At 39.5% G+C, this 12,154-nt stretch overlaps 1 protein-coding gene across 1 annotated transcript in view; it reads left to right on the top strand.

The window, feature by feature from the left end:
• ARFGEF3 (ARFGEF family member 3) overlaps window positions 1-12,154 on the top strand; it is an 87,710-nt gene that overhangs the window by 60,228 nt on the left and 15,328 nt on the right. The window contains exons 18-25 of the mRNA XM_061471741.1: window positions 1,250-1,400; window positions 2,000-2,314; window positions 3,582-3,715; window positions 5,197-5,342; window positions 7,448-7,627; window positions 8,049-8,193; window positions 9,311-9,433; window positions 11,620-11,723. Of these exons, the coding sequence (XP_061327725.1) occupies window positions 1,250-1,400; window positions 2,000-2,314; window positions 3,582-3,715; window positions 5,197-5,342; window positions 7,448-7,627; window positions 8,049-8,193; window positions 9,311-9,433; window positions 11,620-11,723 (1,298 nt within the window). The remainder of the gene's footprint in view (window positions 1-1,249; window positions 1,401-1,999; window positions 2,315-3,581; window positions 3,716-5,196; window positions 5,343-7,447; window positions 7,628-8,048; window positions 8,194-9,310; window positions 9,434-11,619; window positions 11,724-12,154) is intronic.

The raw sequence follows: 12,154 nt of genomic DNA, 5'->3' as shown, positions 1-12,154 counted from the left end.
TCTTATCATTATGCCACACTAATTATATTTTAGGTGGAACTGAAATCAGTGGAACAATAGAACAGCATTTTGCAATGTGCACTTTTTAAGCTGTGTGATACTAGTACAACCAGAGAGCATCAGAGAAATAATGTATCTTTTTTTAATGCATTGGGTGGTAGTATAAAGCTTGAGTTTGCATCCCTATACCAATCTTGTGTATACAACCTTGATTGTCTTTTGTCATCATCAGATATTTAAAAATGTTTCTGAATCATGTTAAATGAAGCTGGAATAATAAATATATATATATATTTATAACATATAGAAAGTTCTGCATCTCTATACCATACTTCCAAACCAGTGGAAGTCAACTTCAGTTGTTGTCTTCAACAATTTTTGTTGAATTGTTGTCTTCAGTCGCTGTTTGGAGAAGCACATAAGATTTGTCTGATGACACCTGATTTCTAATGGCAAGAAGCCCATAACAAAACAGTGGTGCACAAATGACCCTGCTTGGCACTTAAATTTGGTGTCTCAGTAGAGAAAACAAAACTGAATAGGCCTGGGCACAAACCAGCTTTTGACTTCTCTGCTGGATAGGACTGAAGTGAGTTGGCCAGGCCATGGTGACGCAAAGAGGAGGCAGTAGCAATGGCCAGAGGCCAACGGATCTGTTCTGTGAAAGCTTGCAAAGCTTCAAAATTTGGTTCCATTCCAATGCAGCATGAAAACTAAGCTTTTCAGAGATTCTCAGGAAAAAGAATGAGGTCAAAATGCTTGTAGTTCAGGTCAGGATTAGTTTTACTTTGACAGGAGTAACCATTAACAAAACTTTTTGGTGAAATTTTTGTATGGAAATAGATGTGACATACACAAACTCTTTCCTATAGCAAAGGAGATTTTGGTAAAAATAAATAGCCAGCCAGCCAGCCAGCTCCAAAGAAAAGCATGTAATATCACTGGCAATCCGCATCTGTTCTGTGGGCAACAAGATGTGAATTCAGGGGTGGAGGTTGTCAATCTGGCATTGATTTTTTTTTTTTTTTTCATGCATATAAGATCAGTCAAAAAGGATTCTAATTTTAAAACTGCCTTATGTTTCTTAGCAAGAAATGTGTTTCTCTGTTGTTTTTTTGGTCTAACTTCCATGTTCTTTTATAGCTCTCGAACTGTATACATTTGCCATTACCTTATATACAAACCAGTGCTTGTTCAAAAGCTGGAGATGCTAATGTGGGTTGTTTGTTGTTTTTTTTTCATGCTGCAGTGAAACAGAAAGTGGAGCAGAAATTGGAACAGATGGGCAAAGTGCAGGGAGTGTGCCTGCACACTGCTCATGTTTTGTGTATGGATGCAGTTCTTAATGTGGGCCTGGAGATGGGAAGCCACAATCAGGACTGTTGGCCTCATGTATTCAGGTACTCACCAGTGTTCTCAAAAGAAACAGAATTTATGCCATGTTGCCTGAAAATAACAGACTGAGAAAAAGGACTTTAGGTACTTTGGGAGTGTTCTGTATAAACAGTGTCAGAGAGAATTAACTGCCAGCAACCGTAGGAGGAAAGATGTTATTGTTTTCCACCACTATTTAGAGACAAAATCAGTGCTTAGAAATTTTAAAGTTCTGACTCTGACAGACCCAGGAACCTAAATGGGCTCTTCAGGCAGCTTCACTAAACTATTTGCTGTCTAGGCACACAGGAGGCCCAAGGATATAAGACAGGTTTTGTATGTCTGAGTCTGAGACTTTGAGATTGTCTGTTTATGGTTTGAGGAAAATGTCCTGTGCATTGTATCTGGTTCAGATGTAATCAGTGCCTGCAAATTGGCAGTGGGTTTCCATGTAAACTGGCTTCTCAGAGTGATGAGGCTTTGAAGCAGCCAAGAGCTGTACTTGCACTATCCTTCTGACTCACCTCTGGAGTAAACATTTATTCAGTGAGCCTAGTGATTGGTGGGGGGAGGAGGTGTGCTTTTGTGGGTTTTATTCATCTTTTTCTTCTCTGTTTGTTCTCAGGGTATGTGAGTACATCAGCACATTGGAGCACACCCACTTCAGTGATGGTGCTTCCCAGCCCTCCCTTACCATCACCCAGTCACAGCAGACACCTGCAGGGCTGCACACAGACTCTGAGGCTGGGGACTCTGCCCAGGCACCGAGCCCTGAGCAAGAGACCACCCTCAGCAACAATCCTGTCATTCAGCCGGTTTCTATCCAGGAACTCATCAAGGAGAGCAGTAAGGGCAGAGCTTTTGACTTCCGTGGAGGCAGTCTGCTGTGTGGGACCAGTGCTGCGAAGGCTGTTCTCACACTTTCTACACAAGCTGACAGGTACAAGCAGTGCTCTCGGGAACCAGCAGCTTTGTTCCCAAAACAGGATCAAAATGGACCTTTTTGTGGTGCAGTGGGGAGTGACCTTTGTCTGTTGCATCCACTTACTTCAGTTGAGTTTCACAGGAGTGCTGCACAACCAGCAGTCCCTAAAAGACCTGCAGGAGAAAGGGCCACAAGACATGGTCACAGACTGGCTAGGTTAAATGTTCCTAAAACACAGTCTGCAGACAGATAGGTCACAGATATTTTTCCTATTTCTGCTATTCTTTCAACAGCTAAGGCAAGAGTTGAAAATTTCCTGGGTTTACACGCTTCTAATAACCTTTTTATTTCCAGGTGACATTTTATATTCTTTTTCTTTGCTCACAGGAGGGTGATATTTGTAAATTCAAGGAAAAAGCAATGCATACTGACACTGCTTATAGGAGTTTGTGCATGGAGAGTATCTTTTATTTAGGAAATTCACAATACAACTTACTTCCAAGGATTAGAGAATAGCAGTACTGTAATTTTAATGATGCAGGTTTGATTTCTGAACTTTTACTTCAGTGTTGATTTTATTAGGACTCAGTCCCCAGTTTTCTAGGACTATAGAAAGTTTTTCATGAAAAACAAGGTCAGAAAATTGTATTTGTGTCAACTTTTGGCTGAACCATGTGAACTTCCACTGTAATCTCTCTGGAACCCACCTCCTACATAAGCATGTTTACTGGTTTAAGGGTACAGATTTTAATTCTTAAGAGCTCATTGCAGCTGAAAATAACAACTCTGGCTTGTATTTCAAAATAGCAATTCTGGTACAGCAGCTTTACGTCTAAGACTTGAATTAATTTGTTTTGCATGTAAGGGGCTGTAACTGGATGGAGCAAACCACTGCAATGCCAAAGCCAGTGAAGCTGTGATGACCTATGACATGAGGACCAGGCATATTCTTGCTGTTGTTTTTGATTACTGGTTCATGAACTGCTTACAGCATTAAGATACAGTAATGGGAAAGCATCAGTTCCTTTAAAAAGCGACTTTTTGTTTTAGTACCTAAGTTGAATCTTGGAAGGTGTCTGGCTGGCCCTACAGCAGCCTACTTTCCACCCTCCAATTGAAGTTTCTGGATCAAAGTCTTCATGAGGCACCATGTAAATGAAAATAACCTCATGTGTCACCAAATGCAGCACATAGCAGCCATGTAAAGATACAGGTTTTCTTCTTAGATACTTAAGTCTGCATCTCATGAATTTTTCAATTAGATTCAATTCTTTTACTACAGGCTCTTTGAAGATGCTGCTGACAAGTTAAACTTGATGGCACTGGCAGGCTTCCTTTACCAGCTCAAGAAGGCTTCTCAGGCCCAGCTTTTCCATTCAGTCACAGATACAGTTGATTACTCCCTAGCAATGCCAGGTAAAATCTACTGAAGATCTCTTCCAGAGCTCTGTGTTTCATATACGACTGAACTGCTTATAGGAGTTGCTTTGTCTTCTTACAGTTTTAATTTTTCTGATTGAAATGTCAAGTTATATGTAAACCACAGCATTTAGTCTAATAAGATCTTTCTGTAGGACCAATTCGTTCTTTAGAAAAGGTTGAGTGCTTTTTTTGGGACAGAGATCACATCCACACCTTCTAAGAAACACTTCAGAGGACATTCATTTGGTTCTTGGACTTTGGGAATGTTAATTATACACAGATATTTCATCAAAGCTCCATTTTGTAATCTAATCCAGTAAAGAAACTTGGGTGAATGTAGACTTAAGAGAGTGGATTTAGGTTAGACATTTGACAGTGGGATATCCTCAGAAGTGTTCAGAAAATGGGTGACAGCAAACAAAGCACACAGCCGGAGAATATTATATAAAGCAGTGGGATTTGTTGTGCTTTTTCCTCCCTAGCAGAGTGGACCATATACCTCACAGTTCAAAGCCTGTAAATTGTCATTTCCATCACTGTGTCAAACAGAGCAGAAGGATTGAACCCAAAGGAATATATTTCACTTAAATTTGTATTGTGCCTTTAGAAGTGACATTAGTCATATGGGTTTAGTATTGCCCTGTGTCAGGGATGGATTTTATCTGGTATATGTCTCCAGTGTAATTGGTTTCCCCTCTTCCTGAAGTGCTACTTGTCATTTTCTCAATATGACAAGCCTCTTGTCTCCAGGCCTCAACATTCATCTTTTTTTTTTTTTCAGTAAATAGTGATTGTCTTATCATGTATGTAAGACTTGGAATAGAGCACATAATGGCTTTTTTAATAGATATTAAAAGTGGTATGCCCCCGATAATGTCTTACGTTAAAGATAAAAGCACTAGCATATTTTAAATGAGAGAATGAGGTATCTTTCCAAATGTTGTAAGAGCAATGGAAGATTAATTTCTTTCAAAGGAAAGAAACAACTGGAAATAACAGGAAATAACAACTGTTACTGGCCAAGGAAAAGTGTTTTCTCATGTTCTCTGCTGTGTATCCTTTGCTTGAGAAGGAATAAAAAGGACAAACCAAAACTAAATAATTTGTAGTTTATATTTATAGTTTATATTTCCTGTAGGTGTCACTAAAGGATTTTGCAGCTACTATTTTTGTCTTAATTTCAATTAATTCCTTGCTTAATTTCTCTGCACTACTTCTCCAAGCCTTTTTCTTTAAAACTTGGGTCCATCTGTTCTTTCACCTACACAGGCATAGGTATTGCAGTAAAATTCAATCATTTCAATTGCATTGCAATTCAAACCTAAACATTAATTTCTTTATTATTTTTTTTCTTCCACCACCCTCAACTTAATACTAATAATTTCTCACCTGATTTAAATTCCAGTTTAGACCTCTAGAGATGAAGGAGCAGCTCCATTATAAATATCCATTTATTTTCTCATACTTCCTTGTAGGTGAAGTGAAATCTACCCAGGACAGGAGGAGTGCACTTCACTTGTTCCGACTTGGTGATGCCATGCTCAGAATCGTAAGGAGTAAATCTCGGCCATTGCTCCACCTCATGCGCTGCTGGAGCCTGGTGGCACCCCACCTTGTAGAGGTAGGAGTAGGGGAGAGAATGGGAATGTGGGCAAAGTTGAAAAAGCTGGAGAAGTCAAAGTCAGCCTTGTCAATTCTGTTTAGACTCCTGTTGGGATACTGTATATAGTGTGTCACATGTTGTAATATTGTTTGTCCAAAAAGTGTATTCATACCCAGTGTGCAGTAAACCAGTTCCACAAGCTCAGGAGAAATACTGTATTTATTCAGGCCTGGGTACCGGGTGGACTTTTCTGCAAATCAAACACACCTGAATATCAGCTTACAAAAGCTACAAGGTTGTATGCTCCCAGTATTTGGTCAGTAATCAACACACAATATTTGCTGTGTCATTCCTTCTAATTGCTACGCATGCTCAGAGGAGGGCTGGGCTGGGCTGGGGTCTTTGTCACCTGTGGGTGTGATTTGGAGTATTATAATGAAGGCAGTTCACTTCAGGACTCCTTAAAGGTTAGTTTCATTGCCAAGTTGATTAATCAAATAGTCACTTTGCCAGGCTGTCAAATAACTTATCCTTGGTGCAATCAATCCTGGATGTTGTCCGTTGGATCTTTTAAACAGAACCAAGTCCTGGTTTTACTCACTAATTTCTTATTGTTAGTGAAGGTCATCTTGACCCATATTCAAGTTCCTAACATGTAAAGTTAACTATGACTACCCGCAGCAGATGTACAATATGTTACACCAATACTGCTTCTGAAAAGAATGTTTTTACAAAACTGAAATGGTCAGGTCCAGTGATAGTGTGTTGGATTTTTGCAGTATGCTACTTCCTGTGTGTCAGTGGTGAAAAAACTGAAACCACCCCAAGAGGTTATAGGTAACTCCTCTGTCTACCTATTTTCCCAGCCTAGGTCTGCATCCTTGCAAGTCTTCCCATAAAAGGATGCAGCTTTCTTTTCCCACATAAAGTCAGCTCAACTGGCAAGATGGTGACATTTTTCCGTTTCCTTCTGCCTGGTGAACCCTGGTCAGTGGCATGCTAATAGCAGCCACATAATGGATTTCAGTCATAACAAATGACATTTCCTCAGACAAACCTTGAGTCTTAACTGGTGAAACACTGGTGGGTTGACTTCTCAGAGCTTTTTAATTTGTATCATTGCTACAAATAAATGTGCAGTACTTCCTTTCTTTCTGACAGTAAAATATGTGGTGTCATCTGCCCAGGTCTATAGGGAGCATGCCTCTGTGGAGTTTTAAGATGAGCTGTTTGCTTAATTGCCATAGCATTTTATTTCATTGACTCAAGAAAATGTGTGGACTATTTTATAGAGGAGTTCAGACACTGGGGAGTCTCTGTGGAATCCTTTTAAGTGAAGTAGAAATAGCAGAGAATTTTCTGTTGTATGCTTTAACATCCCTTTATTTTGAAAACTGGTGTCTCACCTTTGGATGCCAGCCTGAGACCACTTTAAATGCTTGTCATATTTTGGATGCTTTTAAGACTTTCAAGACCCCAAGCCAGTTTAAACTCAAGTGCCTTCCATGTTTTTAGAATACAGGGCTGGTCAGTCTTTTTGGTTGACTTGAGTGCAGATAAGGGCATTACTGGGAAGAAGAAACATGAGGGAAAGGACATAATTTAGCATAACCTGTGTAGATCCTCAATACAATACCTTTATATCCACGTTCTCATTTGTTTAATTTTTTAATAGCTCTTCCAAAAGTCATAAGAACCTTCTCACTGTAAATTCCATAAACAGCCAAGTAAAAAGTGACATTTGGTCATGCATGGATATGTAAGGTGAATACATGCAGGAACCACCTTTTTGAACGAAAAAATGGTCACACAGAAACAAAAGGCAACATTTCACACAAGTTCTGTTCTGTAGGGTTTGTTATTTAACTTATTTTTAGCTGTACCTTTTTCAATTGTCAGCAAGCCTTCGTGCATCTCTGGGAGTCTGAGCAGCTCAAGAGTCTCAGCCATCTGTTTCTATGGCTGAGACTCCCATTTTCATTGCAGTGGGGGCCTTAAATCACTTAGTGGTGAAGCTGGTTTTTAGGGTTCAGCAACTTGAAGTGCTTACCTCCATTAAAAGTGTCTCACTAAAAGCAAATTTTTTTGTTTGGGCAAACTAATCTTCCTCCCTTTCCCTGTAGGCTGCTTGTCATAAGGAGAGACATGTGTCTCGGAAGGCTGTCTCCTTCATCCATGACATCCTCACTGAAGTGCTGACGGACTGGAATGAGCCTTCTCATTTTCACTTTAATGAGGCGCTTTTCCGCCCCTTTGAGCGTATCATGCAGCTAGAGCTGTGTGACGAGGATGTCCAAGACCAGGCAAGTCAACCCTGAATAGTGTGTCTGCATCTAGCCTACCGTGTCCACAAGAAGGATCTCCATGCCCACAAGAAGGATCTCCAAGTCCACAAGAAGGTCTCCAGAGTGCCTTTGGTCCACTTGAGATTGTTTCCCAGACTCCCTTCAAATGGTGCCCCTCAATCATCTTCAAGGAATCAGAAGGGCACTGCCTCCCTAAGCCAGCATTGTGGTAGAGCACACAGAGAGTACACCTGCCTTTGAAACAATTTCATAAAACTTTTCTATTATCTAAAATAAAGAAAGTAATGAATGAGTCTAGATCTACATAGTGAAATCCAGGAATGTGTTTAAAGCCATCCTCATTCCTTCTGAAGGTCTATTTATGTATCAGTTTGGGTCTGGGACTTTATTCTTTTAACCCCTCCTACACTGTCTGCAGGTGGTCGCCTCTATAGGAGAGTTGGTGGAAATGTGTTCTACCCAGATCCAGTCAGGATGGAGACCCCTGTTCAGTGCCCTGGAAACAGTGCACAGCAGCAGCAAGTCAGAGGTTAAGGAGTATCTTGTAGGAGAATACTCTATGGGTAAGGACTTACTGCACTGACTGTTTCATAGATGCTTTTGTTTCCCTATCTTATTCCTTGGGGATGCAATAACTAACTGAACGTATTTAAATGCCCTACCTGAATAGTGGCACTTAGCAGTGGCACTGCAAGACTCCAGGACTATACTGAACTATCTGGTTTATTAGCTGGGGTGGGAGGGAGAGAGAGGTATTGTTCTGACTTTTTATCCTCTAGATTCTGGCAGACAAATAGAATGAGGCTTTAAACCTACTTGAATTTTTTCTTCTTTTTTTGAATTTTTTCTTTAATACTTGAAAATTTTTGAGCAAAACAGTAGTGCAGGAGTACTGAGCTTGGCTGGGCCCTTGTCACTGTCCTGCTAGAGAAAACGAAGCATACTGTATAAAACCACCATATCTCATATGGCCTGTCTTTCTTACTATGTAAAACCTGTTGCTCTTACACATGAAGGTAACTTGGTGGGATAATCTAGGCAAGTGCTTGTCCAGACATTTAACCTCAAGGCTTCAAATTACTAGTGCTATTTCAAACCGTGTTTGCTGTAATAAGAGTGATTCTGCATCTCTCACAGAGATGTTTGCTTGTATGGAAACTGGGTAATAAGGGAAAATCACTTTAAGCTGCTATTTTGCTTTTAGAAAGTATTTTAGTATTTTTAAATGTTACAAGTCACGTGTAAGGGATATGGTTTTCCTACTTCTTACCAATAATCTACACAGAAAAAGTAAGGCTTTTTTTTGTTACTGTATATTCTGAGTAGTTCTCAGTGTGACTGCTGTCATCTTGGCAGTTACCGAGAACTAAACCACAAGGCTCCACCAAACAGAAGTGTTAGCTACTGTGCTGAGATCAAGAGCTCAAGCCTGCTCTTACTATCTGGGCAGGCTTAAGCTGCTGTTTTTCACAGATAAGGCAAAGCAGGGAGTCTGTATCACTTTCTCCTAAGGACTACATAAATTACCTCAGGAGCAATAGAAAGTCTTACTTGTAAAGTAATTTCTTTGTCTGCCCAGAATAGAAGAGATTCTACAAATTCAGTTAAATTGTTGAAAAACTGTTGGAAAATCAGCTTTACGGGGCATGGGGAAGAGTTCTCATCTTGTTATTTTCACAGGGAAACGCCAGGCTCCGGTGTTTGATGTCTTTGAAGCATTTCTAAACACAGACAGCATCCAGGTCTTTGCCAATGCTGCCACCAGTTATGTTATGTGCCTTATGAAGTTTGTTAAAGGACTGGGTAAATATTTTTATTTTCTTTGTATCCTATTAAGTCATGATATGTCAAACTTGGTCCTGCAGAAGAGTGAAATTCAGTTTTGTAATACATAGTATGGTAGGGAAGAGAGAGGCAGTGACGAAATTGAGTCCAGAATGCTAAAATAAAATAAAATAAAATAAGACTAAGGGATTATTTCAGGAACACTTCTAATGCTATCAATTCTTCAAGTTGTTGATGTATCTCTCCATTAAATGTCTGCTTCATTTTATCCTAATTTGCATCAGGACTTGCTTATCGTCTGTCCTTTCTTCCCTTGCCCACCTCAGCAGCAGTAGTCTGGTGTATGCAACACTGAAAGCCTGCTGACCCTCCAGTAGGATCATGAGTATGGCAACCAGCAACACTCTGTCCCCATGGCTAGTGTTTTGTTACGTTACTGAGGGCAGTGGAGACCAAGCATGTCAGGTCAATGTGACTGCAGAGTAATTGTGGTGCTTCACCAAACTTAAGAACAAAGGCAAATGGTGTTGGGTCTTTTTGCCCCATTTGTGTTCCCTGTCTTGCCTTGATCAATAAAATTTGACACTTTTCCTTGAACTGTGGCAGTGATATTTTTCTTCCTTATGTAATTTGCAAAACTTCTAATGAGTGGTAAAATGGGACTTTCATGTTTTACATTTATATTCATTCATAGAGGTATCTGGGTCTGTAAGGGACTTTGATTTAAAAGATGCACCTAGCTGCAGCAGATCTAGTCTTTAATGTTACTCTCATCTTGTTAAGCTATTTTACCATCATTTTCAGCAGGGGCAAAATTCAGCTTCCAGTTGACAGACTGGAATTGTAATTATTACTACAAAAGAGAAATAAACTCGCATGTCCAGTGCCAGTAGAGGGAACTGATGTTCTTTCTGGAGAACTTAAAAGTCTCTCATTTCTTTAGGTTTCTTACTTTTATAAGATAAGTTTGTCCACTTTATGGTTAACATGTCAAAAAGCAAGATGAAACATTGAATAATGTTTCATCTTCATTCACATATAACTTTATATAATTTAGATAACAAAGTTATGTAGAGGTTAATGGTAATAAAAAAAACACAGTTTTTTTATATTAAAGGTAATAGGACTGTGGAATACTTCAGTACTGAGCAATAGCAAATATTCTACCATTTATGTGCATTTTAACATAAAACTAAAGGATTCAAACTGGCTGACTTAGCTGATCTTGATAGCAGACAAGACTTTAAAATACATAATGGAAGATACAGTTAAGGGCATAGAAAATGCTAGTAAATGTAGTGAAAGAAAAATAAAGTGCGATTTAATAAAAGAATTTCATATTTATCTTGCAGGGTATTATGAGAGGAATAGCTTTTAAGTCAATAAAATGTTAATGTATACGGGCACTTGGTAAAGCTTCAGTTCTGGCACTGAATGGTAAATATTTGGCTAAATTGGAAAAATGGTTATGAGCCAAATATTCTAGGGTAGGCAGACCATTGGCTGAGAGGGGAGGAAAAGAGACTCTGCAGGCAAGGAAAAGTTAGAGCGAATGGAGTTATCCAGGGAGGACCTTTGGACACCTTGGAACGGATCTGCTTGTTTAATACACTTGGTAAAGCTGAGCTGAAAGCAGGAGTCTGCTGATGCCACAGAATTAGTAACAGCTGTGATACTGAGACACTAGAGCTTGAAGCTGTCATAGAGGTGAACCTGAGACCTTGACACCTGAATTAGACAGCAAAAGGAAATACTGTAGCACAAAATGTAAAATAATCTGAAAGGAAGAACTTTTGGTAGAAGAATTTTCCAAGGCACTGGGGTGAAACTGAATAGAAAAAATGAGCATACTAATTAAGCAAAGGGTGAATATGAGCAAGTAATTTATACAACCATGGAAAAAAGTGGAGTGGGTCAATATGACAGATGAATATAAAGTATGATTATAAGAACTCTCAAAGACTTTCCTAAAGAGTTATGAAATAGGCATGTATTATTAAAGCATTCATATAAAAGTCCATGTATAAACTGTGACCAATATTAATGTACTGTTTGTATGAGGATCATCTGTTTGTCATCTAATAATATCAAACGAAGGATGGGTTTTGGATTCTGTTCAGACATTAGGGCACAAGTGATTGAAAATGGAAATGCTATATTTGTTTCTCTTCTGTCCTTCCCAATGCTGCCTTTTGTGTCCCCAGGGGAAGTAGATTGTAAGGAGATGGGTGACTGTGTGCCAGGATCAGGACCTGCATCTACAGACTTGTGCCTTCCTGCTCTTGATTACCTCAGGAGATGTTCTCAGGTAAGGTGAACATGTACTAACCTGACCTAGGAAATGGTTCTAACCTCCAGACTGTGGTAATAACCTGCACTGGAGAGTGGCGATCTGAAGGAATCTCATACCTTCTAAGCCACCTAAAACTGAGGAGTTAAAAACACGCAGACCCAAGGAGCATGTGGGAAAATGTGAGTGTTCAAATCCTAGCAGTAACATATCCAAAGCTGCATTCATTCTTACTGAAATGGGTACTGTAAACAGTGTTTGGAATGAAGGCAGGAAAAAAAATCAAACAAACACCCAACCAAGAATTCTCAGATCTTAAGAGGGGCAACAGGTTACACTCTCTAAAATGCAGCAGCAGCTTATCTGTACCATGAAAACATATCTGAAGCTCAGGGCAGATCTCTAAGAATTAGAATGCTGGCATGTTTCCTGTAATCTCCTTGCACACA

This window comes from Pezoporus flaviventris, unplaced genomic scaffold, assembly GCF_033815535.1.
Source record: "Pezoporus flaviventris isolate CSIRO_AGI_PZ_B2104156 unplaced genomic scaffold, CSIRO_AGI_Pfla_v1 ptg000066l, whole genome shotgun sequence".
Classification (NCBI taxonomy): domain Eukaryota; kingdom Metazoa; phylum Chordata; class Aves; order Psittaciformes; family Psittacidae; genus Pezoporus; species Pezoporus flaviventris.
The sequence above is the reverse complement of the archived record's forward strand: the minus strand, read 5'-3'. Positions and strand labels throughout refer to the sequence as shown.